Here is a 25,454-nt window from a genome sequence, read left to right as displayed (position 1 = left end):
TAGTATGCATGACCGAATATTTTAAATTGCTTTCCTTCGAATGTGGTTAATTTAGTTTATTGCGATGGTATGTTTTCTAGAAAATTAGTGACGACTAGTGCTTTATATAGGTAACGAACTATAAAGTGCGGTTGTGAAAGCATTGCTAAGAGGTAAGTAATTTGATCACAAATTAAGATTGGCATATAGTTAGACTATTACTATTAAAGCCAGTTCTTTGATAGCCATTCTTTTTATGTACAAAGCATGTTACGATCTATATAAGCATGTCAGTCAATATAGTATATGGTCATGTTAATTTTCTGCATCATGTTCAGGTTCAACATTTTATATTATTTATATTAGTATGAATGTCATGCATATCACGTTGCATAAGACACGCAAGTTATTTTAATTTCAAGTGTAATATAAGTAAGATAAGATCAGTTAATCAAATGGCCTTTCAGTTCAGTATTCAGGGTAGATGTGCAAGCCACGGACTCAAGCGTGGTCCACCGTAGTATGTCAGAATACTACTCAACGGCTCCCCTTGCTGCAACGGGATGTGGGGTCGGTGCACAACCTTGCACACAGAGTTAAGTGTGTGGGCCAGTCAGATTAGTCAGTTAGTTCAGATAAGTTGAGACGGTAATGCATAGCCTGAGCATAAGCATTAACATGATATGACATGAATTTTATTCAGCATGATAAGACAAGAATTTTATTCAGTTTAAAATTTTATTAAAGCCTTTCAATTATTATGTTTACATTGTGGTGAGTTCTTATTGAGTCTTCGACTCATTTTAGTTTTATTTCATTTTTACCACTAGGTGAGAAGAATGAGGACTACGAGCAGGCAGGCCAAGTTTAGAAGGAGCGGACCAATGAACCTTAGACTATATTTATGATTTCTTTTAATTTAGTTGGTTTGGAAACTCAGATATGACTATGTTTTGGAAAATGGTTTAACTTAAGTTTCTTTTGGAATGAACAATGTTTGGTCTAAAAAAATTTATGCAAGTCTCTTACCTGGCTTAGTTACGTGTGTACATGACATTCCTAACCCAGGGGAAGGGGATGTTACAAAATGGTATCAGAGCCAGGTTTGAGAGATTCTGCAGACTCTTGGAAAGAATAAGGTCACCTAGGATGCTCCTGGCCCGCTCAAGAGTTAGTAAGATATTTTAAGATAGAATAAAGTGTTCATAGCTCTCAATAGATGACACTAGGAAGTTGTTGTTGGTTGTTAATTATTAATATTATTATATTTTGTGCCAGAACATGGTTGGCACTAGGAACACTTCTGGATCTAGTCAGAATGAAAATCCAGATGCTTTGGTCGCAGCAGTCACTCAGTTTTTCCAATCAATGGTTACCGGTCAATACGCCGCACCTAGGGCACTGCAAGTTGGATGTACGTTGGAGCAGTTTTCTGGTTAGCACCCCCTAACCTTTGATGGCAGGTTAAATGCTATGGATGCAGATGGTTGGATTGACCGTTTGGAGCAAATTTTTGAGGCGTTGTTCTGCACAGATGATCAAAAGGTTATTTATGCAACATACAACCTAACAGACCTAGCTAACAACTGGTGGAAGTCAACTCAGGCACTTTTACAGAATGAACTAGGGGAAGGAGTCCCCATTACTTGGGAGTGCTTTAAGGAGGTATTCCTGGATTGTTTCTTTCCACAGTCTTTACGAGAGTCAAGAGCACGTCAGTTCATGGACCTCACACAGGGAACGATGACGGTTGATCAATATGCCACCAAATTCATGGAGCTGTCTCGTTACGCTAGTTATCTGATTCCAGATGAAGAAAAGAAAGCTGAGAAATTTGAACGTGGTTTGGACTGGAGAATTAGAGATCGAGTACGTGCCCTTAAGATTCGAAATTTTTCTGAGCTAGTGAATCGAGCCACTATTGTTGAAGAGGGTATCTTGGAGAGTATCGAATATAATAATCAGAAAAAGCGCCAGCAACAGTCACAACCACTCCAATCTGCACCAAACAAGAATAAGAGGCCTCATCGTGATAGCCGTCTAGGGCCACAAATAGGAGGACAGACTTATCCTACATGTTCAACATGTGGGAGGAAGCATATGGGAAAATGCTTATATGGCCAAAACGTGTGTTTCAAGTGCAGGAAGCTGAACCATTTAGCTCATGACTGCCTTATAAAGAAATCTGGGGAACCAGGAAAGAGTGGAGGGCAGAAGATGACAGCTACAGCACGTGTATATTCCCTCACCCCTGATGACACTGCGGCGTCAAATGATGTAGTCACAGGTACCTTTCCTTGTCCTAAGCTTAGATGTATACGAAATATGATGCATAATCTATGTGATCCTATAGTTCTAAGCCATTATGCTATTCATATAGGTACATTGATGTTGTTTTCTCATTATGCATCTGTTCTATTTGATTTCGGTGCCACACTATTTTATTTTGAATCATTATGCAAGTCTCTTACCTAGCTTAGTTACGTGTGTACGTGACATTCCTAAGCCTAGGGAAGGGGATGTTACACATGCTTGCTGTCCCTTTAAAGGCCATTATTTTCTATACGAAGGATAGGTAGAAATCATAGGTTAGAAATATATAAATGGTAGGGACTTATTTAAGAATGGAAGGGAACAAGAAATGCTACAAATATGAAACTTTCATTCAAGAGGGCATTTGATAGCTTTGTAACATCATATGGAAGGTAAAGCTCGCAGGTAAATAGCTATGACCATGCTTCTTACAATAAGTTCTCTTTATGAAAGAATGTCTCTCTCTCTCTTTTCAAATGTTCTTATAAAGAAAGAGTAAATGTATATAGTATGTACAAGCCCTTTCTTGATAGCCCCTGTTAAACACCCTATCGATTATAATTGTGTGTATGTGTATAAGGTAGTGCATGCACGTAGGTTCTAAGTCATGAGATTTCTATACATGCTCTCTCAATAAACTTATTGATTATTCACATATGTAGTATATCATGAAAATGTATCTTTTCATAAAAAAATGCATGTGCATCGGAGTAAGAAAGATGATGAAAATGTTTTGATTGCAAAGGAAAAGAAATGAACGTCTCATGCCTTATGCTTTAAGCGATGCCTTCAATGACGCGAAGAAAGTATTTTAAAATGTCCCTATGAACTGATGCTTCAAGCGATGCGAAGATAACGTTTTAAGATGTCCCTATGAACTGATGTTAAATTGTCCCTATAAACTGACGCTTTATGGATGCCATGAAAAATGATGTTTAAGCTCATGCTTTTAAAACGATGTTTTTTCATGAATGCACTGTCAAATGAAAAGATAATGTTTAAGTTCATGCTTTTAAATGAAGTTTTCCCTGAATGAACTGTTAAATGAAAAGGACTGAAAAGACTTAAATGAATGAAAATACGTAACGGCCATATGAATGAAAAGGGTACCAAAGGAATGGGCAGATTGCAATGCCGGGTGATTAGTACTGGTAGCACACGCAGTGATGCCCCCTGACTGAAAGGGATTCCCAACTTGTGGCCACGGGAGGAATCTAGGTCCAAAGGAAGACCGCTAACCCCAACACACGGGGCGTAATAGTGTGTACCGGCCAAAGAAAGTGAAACATGAAAGTATGGTTATTTCTTAAATTGTTATGCATGAAAGTATGGTTATTTCTTAAATTTTTATGCATGAAAGTATGGTTATTTCTTAAATTTTTATGCATGAAAGCATTGTCAAGATTAGCAAATGTTTATGTATGCATGTTTTCAAAAGAAAATAATAGATGCCTAGTATGTTCACTGTATGGTGTACTGCTTGCTAAGTATTCGATTCACTTTTGTTTTAAATGTTTTAAACGTCTAGGTAATAATGAAAAAGGCTGGGGAGTAAGGCATTACTGCAGAGGGAGAGGCAGAAGTTTAGGATCTTCCCTAACTAGAACTGTTATGTTTATGGATGATGGGCTATGTTTATGTATAGACATTTTATGTTAGGATGGACTCTGAGAGTCTCTTATGGGTGAATGTTCGAACACATATGTCATGTCCATGTCGATCGCATGTTATTAGAAAAAGAATAAGAAAAGAAAAAGAACAGGTATACACGTCGCGATCCCGCCCTTCCCAGGGCAGGGTTGTGACATATATAAACCCCTCTTTACCTCACTTCACTTCACTTCCTCTCTTCTCTCTAAGTACTCTTGAGTGTTGTTAAGAGTTCTTAGAGTTTGAATGGGAAGCTTCAAGGGCTCCAATCTTTGTGAGTATTCCCTCTCTTGATCTTAGTTTCCTTGTTATTTTTATGGTTAAGGTGTTAGTAGTCATTTTAGCATGAGGTTCCTTAGTAGCCAAATTCCATATTTAGGATAGGGTTAAGATTAAATGCATTTTTTAGGAAATTAGCTGTGGCATGATTAATTATGGTATAGTTTGATCACATGATTTTTATGAAGGTTTAGATTAAGATGAAAAACATGTCATGACTAGTTTTAAGTTCTATCTTGTTTTGATCATCAAAGCATGTATGGTTCGGCTTTTAATTATGCTTCATTTGAGGAAATTAGCTTCTTTTACTTAGGCTTGGAATGTGAGCATTTAGATAGCCTTCTAATTGGGATAAGAAGAATGCATGACAATTAGCATGTCAATGATAGGATCATACCATGCACCAAGTGTTGGGATGAACTTGCTCAAAGTTAGGTTTTTAGCATGTCATTGAGGATTTTAGTGAGCATGTTCCTTTGAGGATTTTTGCTTCACATGCATTCATAAGGATCATTAGTGAGTTTATTTAGGCATGGATTAGAGTGCACATCATGCATTTCATGAGATAGGGTTATTGATGTTTCAAAGGTTTAGATAGCATGCATCATTTAGACGTCTAAGGGCATTTTCATAATTTCCCTTTTCATGTCACTATTTATTTTCCCTTAAGTTGGTTAGATTCTAACTTAGCATATTTATTTCACAGCCAGTACTTTGCTTACAGCTCCAGTAGTCTGTAAGTTGGCCTCTAAGTTACGCTTTGATCGATTATTTATGATTTATTGATAAATGTCATATTTTTATAACTGTCATTTTAGAATGAACTGTCATATCATTGTTTGCATTCAAACATCATTTTTGTGCCACTCATATGCATTTCATGAAAATCATTCTTTTTCAAAAGCTTTTGCCTGAAAATTATTTTATCACGATCCCAAAGGCTAAGATGGGGAAGTATCCTAGTGGAACTCTTTTGTCTACTCTGTAGTGATTAAATATGGAGTGGTAACCCCTAGGTTGACGAAAAACAGTCAACAGACTTCGAACGGGTTCTTCTTAAAGAACGCCAAAGCGAAGTCATACATTACGACACCTAATGCTGGTGGGTATATATGTTATGATTTTTAGGATATTATGTTATGTTATATTACCAATGCATTGAGAACAAGTTTATAGACAACGTAGTTTCAAAGTGAGTTGTACTACGGTCATCACAATGCATATGGGGAACTGTGATGATACCATATGTTATGTTAATTCCATGATTTTTATAAGGGAATACTAAGTTTTTATGACAAAGGTGAAGTTATGTTCTCTGTAAGAAAATGTACATCAAAATTCTATTTTTACTTGAGAAATCTGAATGTGAGACAAATACAATTTTTCTGCATTTGCATGCATTTCACGTTTTTCATTCTTCATGCATAGTCTATCTTTGTATACATTAGTTGTCTAACTTACTGAAATTTTAAGTAAATCTCACCCCTTGTGGACCCACTTTCATTTTATTCGAAATGATAGAAGTTGTAGATGCAGATGGAGCCAATCAACTAGAGGATCAAGAGAATTGAGGAGGAACCAAACATCAATAAGAGACTTTATCTTATTCTGATATTTCTAGGCCTAACCCTTTGTGCTATATAATGCATGAAGCAGCTAGTTTGGATCCTTTTGGAGAACTTGATATTTTGTACTAAGATTAAGCTACCTGATGTTTTGAAACTTATGGTTCAATCTATATTATTGAGATGATTTATTTATTATGGTATAAGTTCATTATCACCCTTATTTTCCGCTACTATTATTGCATACTGCTAGTTGCATTTCTAGGATGCATTGCATATTAGCTATTAGTTTCAGGGGTATGTAACCTTGTGTTGCATGTCCTGATGCTCTAAGTCTCTGTTACATCCCAAACAGAGGTTGGGGTCGTCGCAAGGTGGTATCAGAGCAATTACGTCTCTGGGTAAGCCCTCGTGTCCTTAGGTATATGCCAGAATATAGGTTTTGATTTTAGATCGGGTAGGCATGAATCATGAAGTAAAGATTTGGACCTGATGCACGTACCTGATAGGATGGCACATGAAAGAAGGGAAAGGAACCCCGAAGGATTCAATGTTCGTCATGAGCAGGATCATGGTTTGGATGTAGAGATTAGCGAGGAAATCTCCAGTGATGAAGAAGCGGAAATCATCACTAGTATTTTTCCTTAAGTTCCCCACTTTAATAGGTAGTTACTTGTTATAACTGCTATGTAGTTAGTGATTACGCGTTAGGTAAAGACGCGCTATACGAGTATACGATCTACGCTTTGTTTGAAACCAGCACTACAAGGGCTTTTGTGTCTGCACCTGCCGACCCAAATGTTACCTCAAGCTGTAATAGTGTCATTTCCTAATGGATGCTCGATCACTTGTAACCGCATAATGAGAAGCTGCCTACTGAAATTAGAAGGAATACTAATGGAAGCCAACTTGATCATCTTTGACGTATTAGGATTAAAAGTTATTTTAGGAATGGACTGGTTGTCCAAGCATCTTGCTAGGATAGATTGTAGGAATAAAGAGATCACCTTTGAATCACTCATAGATGGGCAAAACCGTTATATAGGAGGGTCAGTGAAAGCTACCCCCTTGTTAATTTCGGCTTTGCAAGCTAGGAAGTGAATCGCCAATGGAGCCACTACCTATTTAGCCTTCATACTAGACAAAAATAGTAGTAGTAGTAATAAGAAGATTCAGGGGATACCTGTAGTTGAAGAGTATTCGGAGGTCTTCACAAACGATTTACCTGGACTAACCCCCCGATAGAAAGATATAATTCGTTATAGAATTAGAATCTACTACTACCCCTATCCATAAGGCACCCTATTGTATGACCCCTTTAGAGTTGAAGGAATTGAAGGAGCATATAAAAGAATTGTTGGTGAAGGGATTCATTCGACCTAGTTCATCACCTTAGGGTGGTGCGCCTGTCCTATTTGTGAAGAAGAATCATGGATATTTAAGGATGTGCATTGATTATAAAGAATTAAACAAAGTAATAGTGAAAAACAAGTACCCGTTACCACGTATCGATGACCTATTAGATCAATTGCAAGGAGCATTTGTGTTCTCAAAGATAGACTTAAGGCCGGGGTATCATCATCCTAAGATTACGGATCAGGATATTCCTAAAACAGCATTCCAGACTAGATATGGGCACTACAAATATTTGGTCATGCCCTTTAGATTGACGAATGTCCCTACTGCATTTATGGATATGATGAACCGAGTATTTAGACCCTATCTGGATAGCTTTGTAGTCGTATTCATTGATGATATATTGATCTACTCTAGAAGCAAAGGAAAGCATAGGCAGCATCTCCGTTTGGCTTTAGAAAGGCTAAGAGAACACAGGTTATATGCCAAGTTCAGTAAGTATGAATTTAGGCTTAAGGAGATGAAATTTTTAGGGCATGTGATCTATAGTGAAGGAGTATCAGTAGATCCTAAAAAGGTGGAAGCTGTGGTAGATTGGAAACGTTCGACTAGTGTGCATGAGATTAGGAGCTTCCTAGGTTTAGTTGGATATTATTGGTGTTTCATTCAAGGGTTTTCTAAGTTATCAGGACCCCTTACTGTCCAAACTAGGAAGCAAATTAAGTAGTTTGGTCAGAGGAATGTGAGCATAGCTTTGTGGAGTTGAAGGAAAGGCTCACGACCGCACCAGTACTAGCTTTACCTAAACCCCATAGGCCTTACATTGTATTTAGCTATGCATCTAAGTTAGGACTCGGATGCGTACTTATGCAAGATGAGTGAGTAGTCGCCTACGCCTCACGAAAACTGAAGAATCACGAGCAAAATTACCCCACTCATGACTTGGAGCAAGCTACTGTAATCTTTGCCTTGAAGATTTGGAAGCATTATTTGTATAGAGCAACGCGTGAGGTCTACAGGGATCATAAGAGTCTCAAGTATCTATTTAGTAAGCAAAACATATGAGGCTGAGGATGTAGTTAGAGACTATTAGCGACTATTAGTGTGAGATCAAGTATCACTCTACTAAGGCTAATGTAGTAGCTGATATGTGGGATGAAGTAAGGCAGCAGATGGAAGATCCTAAGTGGACCGAAGTTAGGAAAAAGGTAGAAATGAAGGAAGGGCTAGAAGGTTTTGCCCTTAGGGAAGATGGATTGCTATATTAACAAAACAGAAAGGTAATTCCAGCAGATCAAGAGGTTAGGGATTGGATTTTAAGAGAAGCCCATCAAACCCCGTATACGGCTCATCCCGAAAGTACAAGGATGTATCAGGATTTGAAGCAACATTTCTGGTGGGAAGGTTTGAAAAAGGACGTAGCCAATTTTGTTAATAAATGCTCTATTTGTAGAATAGTCAAGGCTGAGCATCAGAGACCTGCTGGTCAATTGCAGCCACTTCCGATCCCAGAATGGAAAGGGGAGGATATATCTATGGACTTCGTTGTCGGATTTCCAAGGACCTTGGAAGGAAATAATTCAATTTGGATTATAGTCGATCGCCTGACTAAGAGTGCTCATTTTCTACCGATAAAGAATATCGACACATTAGAATGACTAACTCAACAGTTCGTATCGAAAATAGTGTGTTTGCATGGAGTACCAAAAATGATAGTATCAGATAGAGATCCTCGTTTTACCTCTCATTTTTGGCAAAGTCTTTAGGACGCATTGGGCATTAAGTTGAAGTTTAGTAGTGCCTATCACCCTCAGACAGATGAACAATCTGAGCGGACTATACAATCTCTAGAAGACATGCTGAGGGCATGTGTTCTGCAGGAGAAGAGAAATTGGGAAAAGCTCTTGTCGTTGATTGAGTTTGGGTACAATAACAGCTTTCAGGTCACCATTCAGATGACACCTTATGGAACTTTATACGGAAGGAAATGTAAGTCTCCTTTGTATTGGAACGAAGTAGGAGAAGGGAAGATTCTTGGTGTAGAGATTCTCCAAGAAATGAAGGACCAGATTCGAGTAATAAGGGAAAGGATGAAAGCTTCATAGGATAGGCAGAAGAGCTATGCGAAACGTAGACGTAGGAGCCTTGAGTTCGAAGTTGGCGATTGGGTGTATCTTACGGTATTGCCCATGAGAGGAGTTGTTCGATTTGGTAAGAAAAGGAAGCTAAGTTCGAGATATGTAGGACCTTTCGCGCTATTAGAAAGGATAGGAGCGGTAGCTTATAGGCTAGATCTTCTTGCGGAATTCCGAGGAATTCATAATGTATTTCACGTATTTTCTTTTAAGAAAAGTTTTGAGAAACCGACGACTACGATTGTGGATACGATGGTGATTTCACTACAACTCGACCTGACCTATGAAGAAATTCCTATTCAGATCATCGATTGGAAGGACAAGGAACTTAAGAAATCACAATATCAAGGAAACTACGAAAAGGAGGAGAACATAAGAAACAAATACCCTTACTTTTTTGGCATGTGAATTGCATTGCATCCTTCGCATCATCATGACATTCACATCCATTCATGCACACATGGCATCCATATTAGTTTCACTCTATGACCCACAATTTCTCTCATCATTTACAGCTACACCATGGTCGGGTGAGACAAAGTTGCATGATTAACGTATATGACCCCCAGTAGACTCCGAAGGCTTATGGCTGAGAGGTGGCATAGACGACTAGAGCAAATGAGAGAGACACTGGAGTAGGAAAGCCCAATTCCGAGCTCCGACTTTGACTTTTGTCGGAGTCGAAGTTGGGATCCGACTCTGATCTGGACCAGACTGTGACTCCGATCGAAGTTGTTGGAGTCAAAATTAGAGTGTCGGTGCCACATAGGGAGGGAGGGAGGGAGGGAGATAGAGAGAGAGAGAGAGAGAGAGAGAGAGAGAGAAAGATGGCTCGATCGACCACCGTTATCGAACGATGGCTTCGTCGATGCTGCTAAAGTCACCTTGATGATATGGAGCCTGTAAAGTCAGGTGCATGGTATACATGTACTCTGATGCATTTCTCCTTTTCTAAGATGGCTCCACAAAAGCGTAAAAGGAAATGGGACTAGGAAGAGAGTAGAGATTTTGATGTAAGGGAGTGTCAGACTCAATGTTGAAGAGGATCTCGGATACTAAGAGACTAAAATTAATTTATTTTTATATGTATAGATGTGTGTGTGTGCGCGCGCGTGCACTGTTACCACTATATTCAAATTAAAGTCTTCGATATAAAGGATTGAGCGGTCGGGATTGGTACCTCGAAACTAACACTCACGGCCCTTAAACCAGAAATAAAAGAAACAAAGAAAAAGGAAAAAAAAAGCTCAAAAAAGCAAAAATTAACAATGATTGGAAAAAAAAAAAAAAAAAAAAAAAAGACCTCAAAAAAACTCAAAAAAAACGAAAGCTAACACCAATTGGAAAACCCAAAAAAGCTAACTAAAACTCAACCCATGAAAGAAAGAAGAAAAAAACTCAAAAAAAAAAACAAAGGATGGTGATTTGAAAATTGAACCCAAACGTAAGCGTAAAAAGCAAACAGAAAGGGATAGAAGACAGACTGACTGATAGATAGAGATAGAAGATACAAAGATAGGCAGACTAACTGACAAAGACAGATTGACTAACAAACTGAGACAAACACAGAAAATGCAAACTAACAGACAGACTGGGACAAACATAGAAAATACACTAAAAAATAAAAACATAGACTTTTCTTTCTTTTTCAAGAGGAGCAATAGAAAAACACAGCAGAGTTTTTTTTAGTCGAAATCGGAGTTCGGAGGTTGGAGTAAACATTAACTCCGACTTCAACAAAAATTTTTGGAGGAACTCTAACTCCGATTTTTCTGACTTCCCCGGAGTTGGAACTGGAGCAAACATCAGCCGGAGTCGAAACCGACGATAGTTTTGCCCACCCCTAGATCTGATTAGCTAGACAAGATTGACTAGAATGCGGAGGACACTTGAGGAGCCAATGGAGTTGGTGCTTCAACTTTAGGATTCAATTTTGGTGTTTATAGTCGAGTTGTGTGAGCGGCTTGGTGTTTAGTGTTGTAATCTTATTTATGTCTGTACTTATGGAGTGTTGTCGCCAATACTCATTTTGATTCAGACTGATGTTATTACTTTTGGATATCTGAATATTATGAAGTATGATTATGTTTGGGATATAATAATTCTGGTGCATTGTGTATTACTCAAAAAAAAAAAAATTATGTGATGCGAACACTGAATATTTTTAAATGCATGATAGGCGCACTACATTTTTAATTATCATGAACGAGGGTATCTGACCTTATGTTGCAGGTCTAGACGCTTCAAATTCCATCTAATCTCAAGCAGAGTTTAGAGTGTCACACTAAGTTATTGCCCATTATGTACGAGTGGAAGATGTAAGAAAGGAGCGCCCACTTTCTCTTCGTATACCCAAAGCCACTTCAATGGCTTTGATGGTTGTCCTAAGGCCAACTAGGGATTAGAGTTGGGGGGGTTCTATATATATAACCCCCCTCCCTTTTGAATGGGTACTCATTCCTAGGGCTGTACAGAAAATTGCAAAACCGGCCGAGACCTACTCAGACCGACCGCCGGAGCTCGGAACCGGCCGAAACCGGTAGGGAACCGGTCGGCCGTCGGTGATAAATCATCAAAACCGGCGTCGGCCGGTTCGGTTGCGGTTTGAACCAACCAAAAACTGAAAAACCGGCCGACGCCGTATATATATATATATATATATATATATTTTTAAATATATTCATTTATTAAACGACGCCGTTTCACTTAAATAAGTGAAACGACGTCGTTTTCATCTTAAAGTTAGAAAAAAAAATAAACCGAACGGCGCCGTTTCAGCCCTAGGGCATATTGTCCCCGAGCTGGCCCCAACCCCCAGACTCTCACTCTCACTCCCTTTCCACCTCCCTCTCTCAGACTCTCACTCTCATTCGACGATTTCGCCGTTTCGGTCTCAGACTCTCACTCTCATTCGACGATTTTGGGCCTCGGCAATCGGATTCGGCGATTCGGCGCTACTTCAGTGACTCAGTCCGTGAGTCCGTGACGCCGCATCGCTGTCCACGACTCCAGCCACTCACGGCTCACCGACGCCCAGCAGTCCACCGTCCAGCAACGGCGAGACTTCCTCCGGCAAACCATAGGGAACCCGAGACCGACTCTCCATTGTTGTTTTTAGGTATGATTTTGAGATTTATTTATTTATAAGTATTTTGTATTTTTTTATTTAGAACCCGAGGATCAATTTTTAGATTAGGGTTTTTGTTTTCTGATTTGGTATTTCAATCTAGGGTTAGGGATTGTGTTTGCTTTGTTTGAGATGATTGAAATAGTGAATATCATTTTGATGAAGAATTTTGATTGATTTTCGCAGTGTGCATTGCCATTCACGGATTGGAATTTGGATGTAATTTTGTTGAAAAAAAATAATTTGTGATGTTTATTGAAAGTAAAATTTATGATGTGTTTATGTTATAAATAATTTGTGATGTTTATTGAAAGTAAAATAATTTGTGAGATTTATGAGCGATCTAAAATGTAGATTAGAATCTTAGATTTGTGATGTTTACCACGTTGCAAACTAGCTGCTGTGTAATTAACAATTGTGGTGATTTTTTGTTCTTTCTTGTTTTTACATGTTAGATGGATTCTTCGTCAAGTCCAATTGATCTTGATTCGAACTCCCAAATACCAAAACCCTCGACTTCAAGTGCCCCTAATAGTAGTAATTGTCCACTTCCTAAGAAACGGAAGGGGAATGATCCGTCAATTGTTTGGGATCATTTTACAAAAGTTGAGGGTTGTTCCGTAGATGATCCTAAGGCCAAGTGCAATTATTGTGGCAAGATATACGCTTGCCACTCGAAGAGGAACGGAACTTCAACTATGCAAAACCATCTACCTTCATGTCTCAAAAATCCTCATAAGCGTGGGCCTTTAGATAAATACCAAATAACATTGGCAGGTGAGGTATCCTCAGAGGGGTTTGGAGAGAGTGATAATTCTTTAAGAAATCTTGTAACTCATAAATATAGTGAGGAGGCTGTGAGGATGGCACTTGCGGAGATGGTAATTCTCGATGAATTACCATTTAGAATTGTTGAAGGGCAAGGATTTAAGAAGATGGTTTGGTTGCTTGAACCTAGATTTAAAGTGCCATGTCGAGTGACGGTTGCAAGAGATTGTATGAAACTATTTGCATCTGAAAAAGCCAAACTTAAAAAGTTATTCAAAGATGGAGGAATGAGGATTTCATTAACTAACGATACGTGGACATCGGTACAAAATCTTAATTATATGTGTCTAACTGCCCATTTCATTCATAGTGATTGGAAATTACAGAAGAAAATTATAAATTTTTGTTTAATCCCTAATCATCGAGGGGATATCATTGGAAAATATGTTGAATCGTGCCTCCTTCATTGGGGCATTGATAAGATATTTACTGTTACTGTTGATAATGCTAGCTCAAATGATACTGCAATTGCATATTTGAGATATTTTTTGACGGAGAATATGTTGGAAGGGAAGTATATGCACATGAGATGTTGTGCTCATATTCTAAATCTTGTCGTGAATGAGGGTCTTAAGGAGTGTGATGATGCCATTACAATGGTTAGAAATGCTGTTAGATATGTGCGCTCCTCCCCTGCAAGATTAGACAAGTTTAAGAGATGTGCAGAAAAGGAAAAAATTGATTGTAAAAAAATGTTGTGCCTTGATGTACAAACCCGATGGAATTCAACTTACATGATGTTGGAGGCTGCTGAGAAATTTGAAAAGGCTTTTAGGCGAATGGAGAGTGAGGACTACAATTTTCTTTCTTACTTTAAGGATGGAAACATTGGGCCTCCTAGAGCTGACGAGTGGGAGACAGTGCGGGTTTTTGTAAAATTTTTGAAAATATTTTATGATGCCACTTGTCGATTTTCTGGTTCTTTACATGTCACGGCAAACACAAGTTTTTTGAAGATTTGTAGGCTCCAAAAAGAGTTGGTTAGACTGTGTGAGAGTCAGAATACTTGTTTGATGAGCATGGCCATAAGTATGAGAATGAAATTTGATAAGTATTGGGGTTCATTGGATAAACTGAATTTGTTGTTGTTGATTGCAGTTCTCCTTGATCCACGTAGTAAGTTGGAGCTTCTTACTTTTTACTTGAAAAAAATTTATGATCATAATTGGGCTGAAGATTTATTGTCGAGGGTGAGACAATTATTATCAGACATGTATGAGGAGTATAATGCTACGTTCGGTTCTTCCTCGAGTAGCAGAGAACATGTTTCCCCTCCGTCATCTGCACCTCCAGATGATGTTGAAGACAATCTTGAGTCACAACTTTTTTATGAGTGGTTGCAAGCATCGACTGCCTCTGGATCTACATCTACCAAAACAGAGATTGATCGGTATTTATCAAATGGTTGTGAGGCATTCAGTCAATCTTTTGATTTGTTGAATTGGTGGAAAGTGAATGAGCCTAACTATCCTATACTTGCGAGAATTGCACGAGACGTGTTAGCCATGCCTGTTTTCACGGTTGCATCAGAGTCCGCATTTAGTACGGGAGGTCGGGTACTTGATCCTTTTCGGAGTTCCTTGGCTCCAAGAACTGTTGAGGCACTTATTTGTACTCAGAATTGGTTGCGACATCCGTCAACGCCAATTGATATTCGAGACTCCATGGATAATGTTGAGAGCTTTGTAGTAGAATCTGGTAATGTGTTTTTAACTTTTTCTCATTCAATTCCATATTCATTTATTTTTATTATTTAATTTAATTTGTTTTCATTATCCTAATTTATTAATATTGATAATTTGATTATTTGGTGTTTTCTTATAGAGTTAGGAGCATCATACATCACAACTATTGATGATTGAAGAGTCGAAGACTGCAGACTGAAGAATGAAGATTTTTTGAGTTTTATTCAAAAACAATTGTTATTTGTTGCTTAAGACAATTTAATTTTGTTTGTAATGTGTATTAAACATCTAGTGGAGTTTTTTTTATTTATCTAGTAATTAATAATTTAGTATATAAGATAATAAGACTACAAAATATAAGTAGTATATATGTAGTAGTTACTAGTTAATAGTTATTAGTTACTAATAATATATGCATGGCATGATTAAAATTAAAAAGAAATTGATTTAATTAATTAATTTTAAAAATTCTGGGAAAAAAAAAAGTCTTTGTAGTAGATGATTTTGAATAACAAAATGAGCTCAAAAAGAGGTTGAATTGGGTCTTAAAATGGCCCAAACAGTGCCAAAACCGGCCCAAACACAGTGGCCCAAACCCGACAAACCGACCGTGAACCGGCCGGTAACCGAACCGGTCAGTTTTCATACCCTGATTCGGTCGGTTTCAGCCGGTTTTGAGGCTCTAACAAAACCGACCGGTCGGTCTCGGTTTGGGCTCAAAACCGAATCGACCGGTCGGTTTTTCAGCCCTACTCATTCCTACGGAAATGAAAGTCTCTCTCTCAAATTGTGTTTCTCTAATCCCATCATTTAAGCTGTGTAATACGTCAGTATTGCTCTAGTCTTACCACGTAGCACAATCCACCATTGACAAGATGAATAAAATCCATGGGACAACGGGACCCGATCTATGATTTGCCGCTCGAGGTAAATGCTTCCATTATGTACTCTAATCTAGTTTTTCTAACAACCACTTTCACAAAATCCCCGACGGCCTTATCCTTAAGTATTTTTTCAAATATTTCAGTTTTTTTCAAAATAATCTTGCACCCGAGTACTTGAGGTGCTAAATCTTCTATCCAAATGTTGGACATCGGATAGGGTTCAACACTACGGAGGTGCTCACATCCGGTAAAGACCTGTTTCCGGTTTGCCCCCATTAACAAAACCAAGATCCTCTTTTCTTAATAAGCAAGCACACAAGTGGCATCCTAAAACAAGTTCAATCATTATAAAAGACACGTCTACGGTAAAGGGAAAAGTCATGAACAGTGAACGGAAATAACAGAAATCCACTCCTAATAGTATAACCACAACTGCTAAAATAATTATGGAACCCATCAGAGAGGTGTTATAAAGTACAGAAATCATCACCAAATTCAATTTCTAAAGAATTCATTAATGATAACATCACAGGGGAACCGAAAGGAATGAACTATACACATACCATCCACCACCAACCATATAATACTTCTTACCACCCTCAATAAATATACGTTCTCTGTACCAAAGAAAAGAAAAAAGCTTGACCCGGGTAAATCTAAGGGGAACTAAGATGACAACAGTGCCATATGAAAAAATAAATACTGAAACCTTCTTAAATGGAAGTAGCCTCCGCCTGGCTTATTCTGCTACGGTGGTGTCGCTTTCCATGGTGTCGTCGACCATTTCCAAATGTAACAGGATCAAAGATCCTGAGTCTCTCTGCTTCTTGGGGATTAATCACACACTCGACCGGGGAAACTTTGTATCGAACTCTATCATAGCAATAAGAATATGTCATGAGCTTCTTTCTGAAACTTTCCATTTTAATTCTTTGCACGGATGTGATACCAGTAGGAATTGCTTCAGAACTTTGAGGATTGTCACACTTGGCTAAGTGTTCAATGGGATCAACTGCGCAGCCATGGAGGACAAAATCAGAGAATTCAGCCATGTAGGGGGCATATTTGTAATTGACTCTGTATTTGCCTCCATTGGTAGCCCAATCAGACCCATCCCATATTGTGGCATACAAAGTCATTGGCTTAGAAGGAAAATCACCACCCATAGATTCTGTTCTCTTGAACTCTCTGATGGGAACGTTGTCTACATAAAAGCTACAACGAAAAAAACAGACCCAGGAAGTAGAACACAATTAAGTCAACTCTACTTGTCCTGTACATGTAGAAATTGAAAATCTAATTACAGAGGTATTAGAATGCTCCAGAAAAACTAGAAATCCCTTATCCTCTAATTGATTGCTGAGCTAACTGTGAAAGAAAAATAGGCCAAATATGAATCTAATTAAACAAAATTCTTACTCTGTTCCCTGGTCTATAAACTCGGATTAAATTACTTGGTTGTTTTAGGGTCAATCACATTAAACATATATCTAGAAAATGTACAATCGAAACATCATTTCTGAACTTTTAGTAACCTTATTCAATCAAGGTAACAGAGCGTCCCAGCTTAAGTAATGCCATTGAAGGAAAACCGACTTTGATGAAACAGGTGCATCTATTCATTGAAAAGAAGACGACAAAGAAGAAATTAAAAAAGAAAACAACAAAGAAGATGCTGTTTCTATAGCACAGAAGACAAAAAGGCAACGCATCAAGTCTCTAAAGACCGAAAAATCAATGAATAATGCTAGTTAGTCCCATCTTTTTGCCCCTTCAAAGTTACAACTAGTGTATTTGATTTTTTTTTTTTTTTTTAAATGGTTAAAAATGTTACCACTGTAATTTTTTTTAACATTTAAAAATATATAAATAAAAAACACAAAAAACCTTTTTTTTTTTTTTATAAGTATTATAACGATAAGATAAAAAAATTTAGACCATTTCTCGATTTGTGCGTGTCATCCTTGTGCAGGGGCATGCTAATCTATTCTGCATCGTTCCAATTTTATCGTCCCCGAAGGACTCACTTTTACCGATATAAACACAAAAAACCAATTTGAACTAGTGGTAACTTGAAGAAGCAAAATGATGAGGCTGGGGCTGAGTAGCAGCACTCACTACTTCGTATTAGTGAATAAATGCTTAACCGGAACAAAAAAAAAAAAAAAAAAAAAGAAGGAACCAAAACTGGTGCAGCGGGTATTGATTAATTGATGCTTACATGATCTGAGAATCAGTCCAGAGAATGCTGTACTGATGGAAATTGTCAGAGGGATCGAACCAGAGATTGTATCTCTCTTCTCTGCCTATGCTAGTGCTTCCATTGCCATAAACATTGGTTTGAATCCTCCAGTTTTTGCCTCTGATGTTACCCAAGAACTCAAAATCGATTTCATCGTGGTTCTTCTCAAACATATCACCATTTGACATCTGCCATCCAAATAAAAGCATGACTAAGAATTACAAATGGATTTGTTCGTTCCATCAAAAGTGATAATCTTCGGAAATTTTTCCTCCAGGGTACGAACTGATCAAACTACCAAACTAACTTAATCTCTGTTAATGGTCTTGAAAGGTAAATTAAAAAGTTTAAAGATAAGGCCATCTGATTGTTCCTATACCATGGCATCGAGTTGTAAACCAAGCAAAAGAAAATCGTTAACATTTAAGAAAAAATAATAATTTCAGGGTATTCAGATAACGAAATAGAATACTCACATAAAACGCAACCACAACACCAGCAGTGTAATCAGCGGGAAGCTTAATTGAAACACTGAAAAACCCATGAAAGTAAAGGTCCTGGGACACGAATCCGGACCCTAAACGAACAACAACCACCAAATGAGAAAAGAAAATCAGTCAAAGGCACCAACAGTAAAACCTTCATAATAAGCCAAAAAAAAAAAAAAATTAATAGACAACCTGTCCTCTCATCCAGAGAAAGATGAACCGATTTCCCTTCCCTATGGACAGCCAGATTATCATTACCAAAAAGCTGGGTATACCCTTCGTCAAAGGCCATGATTGGAAAACTCTTGGGTGACTCAGAAGCAAGAACCACAAGTAGAAAGCAATAAATCAGGAGAAGAAAACCCAGATGAGAGCACCCCATCGTCTTTCTGATCTTTGACTCAGTAGGAGAAGTGTTTGTGAACGTTACCGTTTTGTTCTAATCTGTGCCTATATTTGAAATGTATAGACCATATGAGAGATGGAGGGGTGCAGGGGAACTAGGGAGAGGAACCTGCAGTATGTTTCTTTACAATGAAATGGAGAGCCGAAAAGGTAAATGAGAAGGAAACACAAAGGGGAAGGGGCAGGGCAGACTGCAGAGGTCCTTTTTAACGGTGACAAAGTGCGAGAGCTAGCTGTTCATACGCAGACAGTTTTCCCTTTCTCTGTTTTTTTTTTTTTTTTTTTTTTACTTCTTTTTTCTGCATCGTATTAATTGAAGTTTCCTATTTTTTAATCTCTGTCATTATCTTACGTTTCCACCTCTTTTTAATGGTTGGCGCTAAGCAATGAACATTGAATAGTTTAACTACAGACATTTTGTTTTTAAGAAAATGGATTTTTTTTTATGTTTGATAGGTGTCATTTGTGGCACAGAGCCAGATGGATGAAATCCTTACCGAGTTGGGTGTAATATAAAACGCGGATTTTTTTTTTTATTTTTTTGAAATATCTGTGGCATGTATTAGTAGCTCTTAAACAAGAGTATGAATATAAATAGGTACTGAATTAAAAGAAGTGGTATAACCACTGATGCATAGAGTATCCTTGCTTAAGGCATAAGCAACAGAATTATTTACTCTAACAGTATGCCTTGTTGACCAATGAGTGAAGGAGTGGAGAGTTTTCTCGGTATCCGCTATTAGCTTTTCTGCATAAGTGATTGAGTCAGTTGGTGAGTTGAGACTTGTGACGACTTGTAGGGAATCATCTTCCATCACGATGTCTTTGTAGCCCAAGGACTTGCAAAATAAAGAAGCCTATAGAGCAGCAAAAACCTCTGTTGTTAATGAATCATGGTAGAGGTCATGCTTCATTTTGAGGGTGGCCAGGACTCGACCCTGCTAGTCTCTAATGACTGCTCCAACACCTATTTTGCAGAATATTTTATCTATAGATGCTTTCCAATTCAATTTTAGACTGCCTTTGGGTGGAGCTTCCCATTTGGTTATCTGATGGCAGGTGGTTGATTGAGTCCTCTTCTGTTGTGAAATTTGATGCAGCTCATTCATTAGTTGTCTTGATTGATGGCTAATATTTGTAGGACGAGAAAATAGGCCTTTGAAAATCAAGTCATTTCTCCTTTTCCATATGAATCACGATATAATGGCAAAAGACATCAGGTCCTCTTGCTCCTTTTCCATAAAACACGGATTTTAAGTCAATTTCATTTGTAAATGTTGCAAAGAGATTTGTTTTCCAACTATTAAATATTAGGTTTAGTTTGGACTTTACCCATCTCATTTCATTATTACAATTTTTCTAAATTTCCATACAAGATATGAAAATCTAATAAACAATTCAACTTTTTTAAATTTCAAAATAATAATAATATTAAAAATTAATATTCTAATAATTTTTTTTCAACTCATCTAACACCATTTCATCTTATCTCATCTCATCATCCAAACTAGCTCTCTTAAGGTATGTTTGGTAAATGTGATGAGATTGAAAATTCTAAAAAAATTTTGTAATTTTCTTTTCAAACATTACTCAAATAGAAAATACTTTTCAATTTCAAATCTTTAACTTTTTTATTTAATCATTACAATTTTTATAAATTTCAAAACAAAATAAAAAATATAACTTTTTTCAAACTTCAAAATAAAAATAATAATAAACCATTTCTCTTTTATCAAAAATAATATTAAATTATTTCTCTCTCATTTTCCAAATTTTCCTCTCTCATGTGACCATGTTCAACATCTAATAAAATATTTTAACTTAAATCACTTTATTATTATTTACATGCAATTTAACCACAATTTACAAAATTATGAGATATTACAAATATTCAAACGGACTCTAAATCATAAGGTGAAAATCAAACTTAGGAGTCTTCAAACTTCAAAGGGAGTAGAGTGTCAAAAATTATTATTATATTAAATGAAAGTATTGGACAACATTGGGCAAAACAGATGCAAAGTTTGGATCATTAGGGCAAAACAATGATTATGAAAGACTTTCGGGGCAAAAGGAAGATCCCCTTTAATTTTCAAATTATTTCTGACAAAAAAGAAAAAAAAAAGGTTGTGTTCTCGATCAGGTTTTGTGCAAGTCAAGTTTTAGATTCCAAAACTATCAACGAGCATTGCATGGGCCACCGTCATAATTTCGGCGCTAGCTGATTGAAACAGGAATTGACAATGGCACGACTCACCTGCCTCTTCCGTGTGTGAATTTTTTTTAATTCATTTTAAAAAATGTTAGGATATTTTATAAAAATAAATCTTAGAAATTGATGTCATATATATTAAATTATAAAATTATTTATACCTTAGTCTAACCCAACATAACAAATTATATTAATTTATAAATTTTATTTTTATAGTATTTATGTCTGCACTAAACATTTATCTTCGTTTTGTACCTAATGAGAACCAAAGTGCCCATTAATAAAAATACTAGTCCTTTTCAGTTTTCTATCATGTTTGTAGTTTACATAAATGCCTCATCTTAAAACAGAGTCCTAAATTAAAAAGGATTATATACTATCATTACTCATGCTTTATATTTATTGAGATCTAACTTCAAACATTTTAACTTAAAGATAATCTCAAAATTTTATAGGATTATTTATTTGTTTTTAACTTTAACATTTTTTCAGATTTATAATTTTCTTAAATAGTAATTCCCTCTCATATATATTTATTTTTTAAATAATCTAAGGAAAATAAGACCTAACATTGCACTGTGAAACTAGAGATTTAAAAATCCTAAAAATATTTTTAAACCAAAGGAATTAAAAAAAGCATGAAAAATAAAAATACAAGATTTTTTTTAAAAAAAATATACTCTTTTGAAAATAAATAAAATACAATCTTAAAATATTAAAAACTTAAAATATATATAAAACACACGTAAAAGAGCGAGGAGGCTGAATGTCCTCCGCCGCCCTTCCCACTCTTTTGTGTTGGCCTTCGTTTATCATCCAAAATACAACTTTGAATGAAGTTAGACCCTTCTTCCATCCAGATTTTCTCTTCTTCACACGATAAAGCAAACTTAGCAAGCATATGAGCAGGATCTTGCCTTCTTCCATCCGTATTATTAAAGCAAACATTGCGACCCATCAACACCACTAAACGCACAGTATTATTAAAGTTAAATGTCGCGTTTCGACTTCACAAATCAACTAACTCGACCGTTGGCTTTATTCAACTATTGCCTCTTTCCGCCCTCAACTAACTCTTCAAGGTCTCTTGGTAGCCCACATGGCCAGCTTGGGGTTGTGATGAATATATTGTAGAATTTTGTTATGAAAACCAAAACCTAGAACCACCACCATTCTATCTTTTCTGAGCAATAACCCCTATTGGATAGAGTAATGCTTAACACTTTCCTGCCCCTCGAATTTTTTAACAAATTTCTTGTGTCTCCTGAGACTAAGAATAGCTTTGCTTAAGCTCATCAATCTACAGTAGTGTAGGAAAAGAGATAACTACCAATAAAGATAGGACGGAAAAATTTAGATAAGATAAAAAAGTGAAGGTATGACGGAAAGATGAATATGTGACAGAGAAATGAAAGTAGTATGGAAAACTAAAGATAGGAAGTAAAAATAGAGATAGGAGGGAAAAATGAAGCTATGATGGAAAAATGAAGATAAAATGGAAAAATGCAGTTAGGACGTAAAAATGTTGGGGATACAAACACTTTCCTTCGGAGGTGCTTGCATGTGGTCTGAGCACTATGCGTCCCGAGATGGCGAGTCTCATGCTCCTTCATGCTGCTCACCTGTGGCTTAAGCACTCTGTCTCCTAGAGTGCTCACCTAAGTTGCAAGCACTGTCTCCCTAGATGCTCTCTCCTATAGTCCAAGCACTTTTTGCCTCTTGCAATGTACAACTAGATCACAAGCACTCCCTTTAGAGGGGTGGACACTTTCACTTTTCAAGTTTCTTGCGAAGGTGGCGAGTTTCATGATCTTTCGCAATATTCACTAAGGGTCTAAACAATTTGCTTCTCGTGGTGCTCGCCTGAATTTCAAGCACTTTGCTTACTCAGGGGCCAAGCGCTTTTTGCCTCCTTCAGTGTATAGCTACATCACGAGCACTCCCTTTAGGGGGTGGGCACTTTCACTTTTCAGGTTTCTTGCGAAGGTGGTGAGTTTCATGATCTTTTACAGTATTCACTAAGGGTCTAAACAATTTGCTTCTCATGGTGCTCGCCTGAATTTCAAGCACTTTGCTTAACAGGCCAAGCACTTCACCGCATGAGGTGCTCACCTTGGTGTGAGCACCTTGCCTCTAGAGGTGCTCCTTGGGTTTCGAGCCTTTTATCTCCCGAGGTGCTCGCATTGGTTGCGAACACTTTCCTCGAGTTGTAAGCACTTTGCTTCCTATAGTATTTACTTGTGGTACGAGCACTTTATTTTTTTTGTGATTGCTTGCCAAGGTGGGGAGCACTTAACCTTTCCATAGTGCTCGTTTGGGGTCGAGCAGTTTCCATTTTATTTGTTCAGCTGTTTAGACTATGGTTTTCACTTTTGCATGAATTTTCAGACTATTATAGACATATATATTAAGGTTTTTTACCATTCGTCTTAATTTTTCGCATAGAGAATCAAGTACATGCAATTCTAAGCTAGTGTAAATAGAAACAACAGGTGGGTTGCCTTCTTGAAGAAAACAGCATAACATATCTGATGCGTTTAGATGAGTGTAAATATGATATTTGTTATATTATTTCTTATGAATTTTGTAAGGGATGCTTGCCTGTCACCTATGAAATCGAGCTCTCTCTCTTCGCATTTCGATGTGAGGGTGATGTCTCTTCATCTCCCCTTCATGTCGGAAAGGGACTGGCCCTTCAATTTTATTCCTGTTGATGTCATGATGTGGACAACTAGATAATCTTCTCCAACAGAGAAACAAGGCTTATCTTAAATAAAGTCAATGTTTGATGTTTCTTTGAAATTATTGAAATACAGACACGATTTATGATTATCATTTTTATAGGACCAATCAATTAGGTGTTATATCACGTTAGCATATTGGTAAGTTTTGGATGTTATTTTCATCACTAAGCATCAACATAGCAAAAAGAATATTATACCAACTAACCTAGCTAAAGTCAACATAATTGATGTCAATCTGTGATTGTTTGGTGGAATAGTTTGATTTTAAAGAGAAACACACATATTACCTGAATTTTAAAATTTTTAATGTTGTTCATATATAATTTTTGGCTAATATAAAACCCTACATGAGCATTTAATAATGTGTAACCTTCCCATAAATTTAATCCATCTCATTCATTCAATCGAGTAATTAGAGAGCATTTCTACTGATCAAGTTAACATTATGCATGTACTAGAACAGAGACCGTTATAGATGAAGACCAATTTGCATTGATTGTGGACAGATGTCATTAATGTTGGAAACATATGAAACTTATTTATATAGAGTAATGTTACGTATAGTTGTGAAGTGAGTAAGCGTCATGTAGTCATTTTGAAAATGAACGAGATGCATTATTAAAAAATTAATTTTTTTTTTTACCTAAATCTCTTATATATTCACTTTTTTTTTTTAAAATAATCGCACAATACTTTACTCATAACTACTACCATTTGTCATATAGAGTAGTCGCGTTTTTTTTCATTACTTTTGTTTCTGTTTTCGTGTCTGTTTTGTGCGTGGGAGTCTCTAAAAAGGAAACATGGCCGTCAGATTTCGGGGGTCAAAACAAGACCCGTGAAACCTATCTATTCTCAGCAAATAGGGGTTGGTTAGGCTATTTGGCATTTCAACGCGAATCCAAGGAATCTATGTGTAACAGCTCACGAAGGCAATATTAGGGGTAAAAACCAAAAAAAAAAAAAAAAAAAAAAAGAAAAAAAAAAAAGAAAAAGCCAATCGGTATACCGGAATGAACGGAATTAGATCGGTGAGTTCAGTCCAATGTTTTGAATACCGTACCGGATAGCGTACCGGTCAAGGCACTGGAACGAAATATTTCGATACCGGTACCGTTTCGGGATAGCGTTTCGGGATAACGTTTCGGGATAGTCGATCTATAAATAAATTATATATATAAATATATATAAAAATTATATTCTAAAATAATAGTCTATATATAAATAAATTATATACAAATACATATATATATAAATTATAAATAGTCTAGTCTGAATTGAGGGTTAAAAAATAAGTTTGTAGTTTGAAAAAACGAAAAAAAAAAAAAAAACACAGGCCGAAATATCGGCCGGTACCGGCCGAAATATAGGCCGGTACAGGCCGAATTGAGGCCGGTATGACCGGTACCGGCCTGTACGGCCGGTATTTTTGCCGGTACGGAACAGGTATAGTACCTGTACCGGCCGGACGGCCGAAACGAAAAATTTCGACCGTACCGGCCGGTACGGTACGAAATTTAAATCTTTGGTTCGGTCTCCTATCGATTCTATTTTATTTTAAA

The 25,454-nt window shown here is 37.0% G+C and overlaps 2 protein-coding genes and 1 non-coding gene across 3 annotated transcripts; 1 reads left to right on the top strand and 2 right to left on the bottom strand.

The window, feature by feature from the left end:
- The first annotated feature begins 1,260 nt into the window (after window positions 1–1,260).
- Window positions 1,261–6,619, top strand: LOC121255088. Its single transcript, XM_041155376.1, has 3 exons — window positions 1,261–1,393; window positions 1,463–2,266; window positions 6,480–6,619. Exons 1-3 carry the CDS (start codon window positions 1,261–1,263, stop codon window positions 6,617–6,619), a joined length of 1,077 nt encoding a protein of 358 aa, XP_041011310.1.
- A 9,657-nt stretch (window positions 6,620–16,276) lies between these two features.
- On the bottom strand, window positions 16,277–19,220 carry LOC121256187 (probable xyloglucan endotransglucosylase/hydrolase protein 28). The gene is made up of 4 exons (XM_041156857.1): window positions 18,724–19,220; window positions 18,520–18,620; window positions 18,023–18,231; window positions 16,277–17,016 (listed from the first exon to the last, which is right to left on the bottom strand). Exons 1-4 carry the CDS (start codon window positions 18,911–18,913, stop codon window positions 16,515–16,517), a joined length of 1,002 nt encoding a protein of 333 aa, XP_041012791.1. The 5' UTR covers window positions 18,914–19,220; the 3' UTR covers window positions 16,277–16,514.
- Window positions 17,728–17,825, bottom strand: LOC121256794. The gene has a single exon (XR_005939085.1). It is a non-coding gene; the product is annotated as a U6 spliceosomal RNA (small nuclear RNA).
- Window positions 19,221–25,454: the final 6,234 nt, after the last annotated feature.

The sequence above is a fragment of the Juglans microcarpa x Juglans regia genome, chromosome 3D, assembly GCF_004785595.1.
Source record: "Juglans microcarpa x Juglans regia isolate MS1-56 chromosome 3D, Jm3101_v1.0, whole genome shotgun sequence".
NCBI classification, from domain to species: domain Eukaryota; kingdom Viridiplantae; phylum Streptophyta; class Magnoliopsida; order Fagales; family Juglandaceae; genus Juglans; species Juglans microcarpa x Juglans regia.
This window is presented reverse-complemented; position numbering and strand designations above follow the sequence as displayed.

What these genes read in the sequence shown, in the direction of transcription:
- LOC121255088 (XM_041155376.1), top strand. Translation starts at nt 1,261, where the DNA reads ATGGTTGGCACTAGGAACACTTCTGGATCTAGTCAGAATGAAAATCCA. An exon ending in TAGGGCACTGCAAGTTGGAT is followed by an intron (nt 1,394 to 1,462) that starts GTACGTTGGAGC and finishes CTATGGATGCAG; the next exon opens with ATGGTTGGATTGACCGTTTG. An exon ending in GTCAAATGATGTAGTCACAG is followed by an intron (nt 2,267 to 6,479) that starts GTACCTTTCCTT and finishes ACTGCTATGTAG; the next exon opens with TTAGTGATTACGCGTTAGGT.
- LOC121256187 (XM_041156857.1), bottom strand. Translation starts at nt 18,913, where the DNA reads ATGGGGTGCTCTCATCTGGGTTTTCTTCTCCTGATTTATTGCTTTCTA. An exon ending in TTCTCTGGATGAGAGGACAG is followed by an intron (nt 18,621 to 18,723) that starts GTTGTCTATTAA and finishes TTGTTCGTTTAG; the next exon opens with GGTCCGGATTCGTGTCCCAG. An exon ending in GTGTTGTGGTTGCGTTTTAT is followed by an intron (nt 18,232 to 18,519) that starts GTGAGTATTCTA and finishes TTTGGATGGCAG; the next exon opens with ATGTCAAATGGTGATATGTT.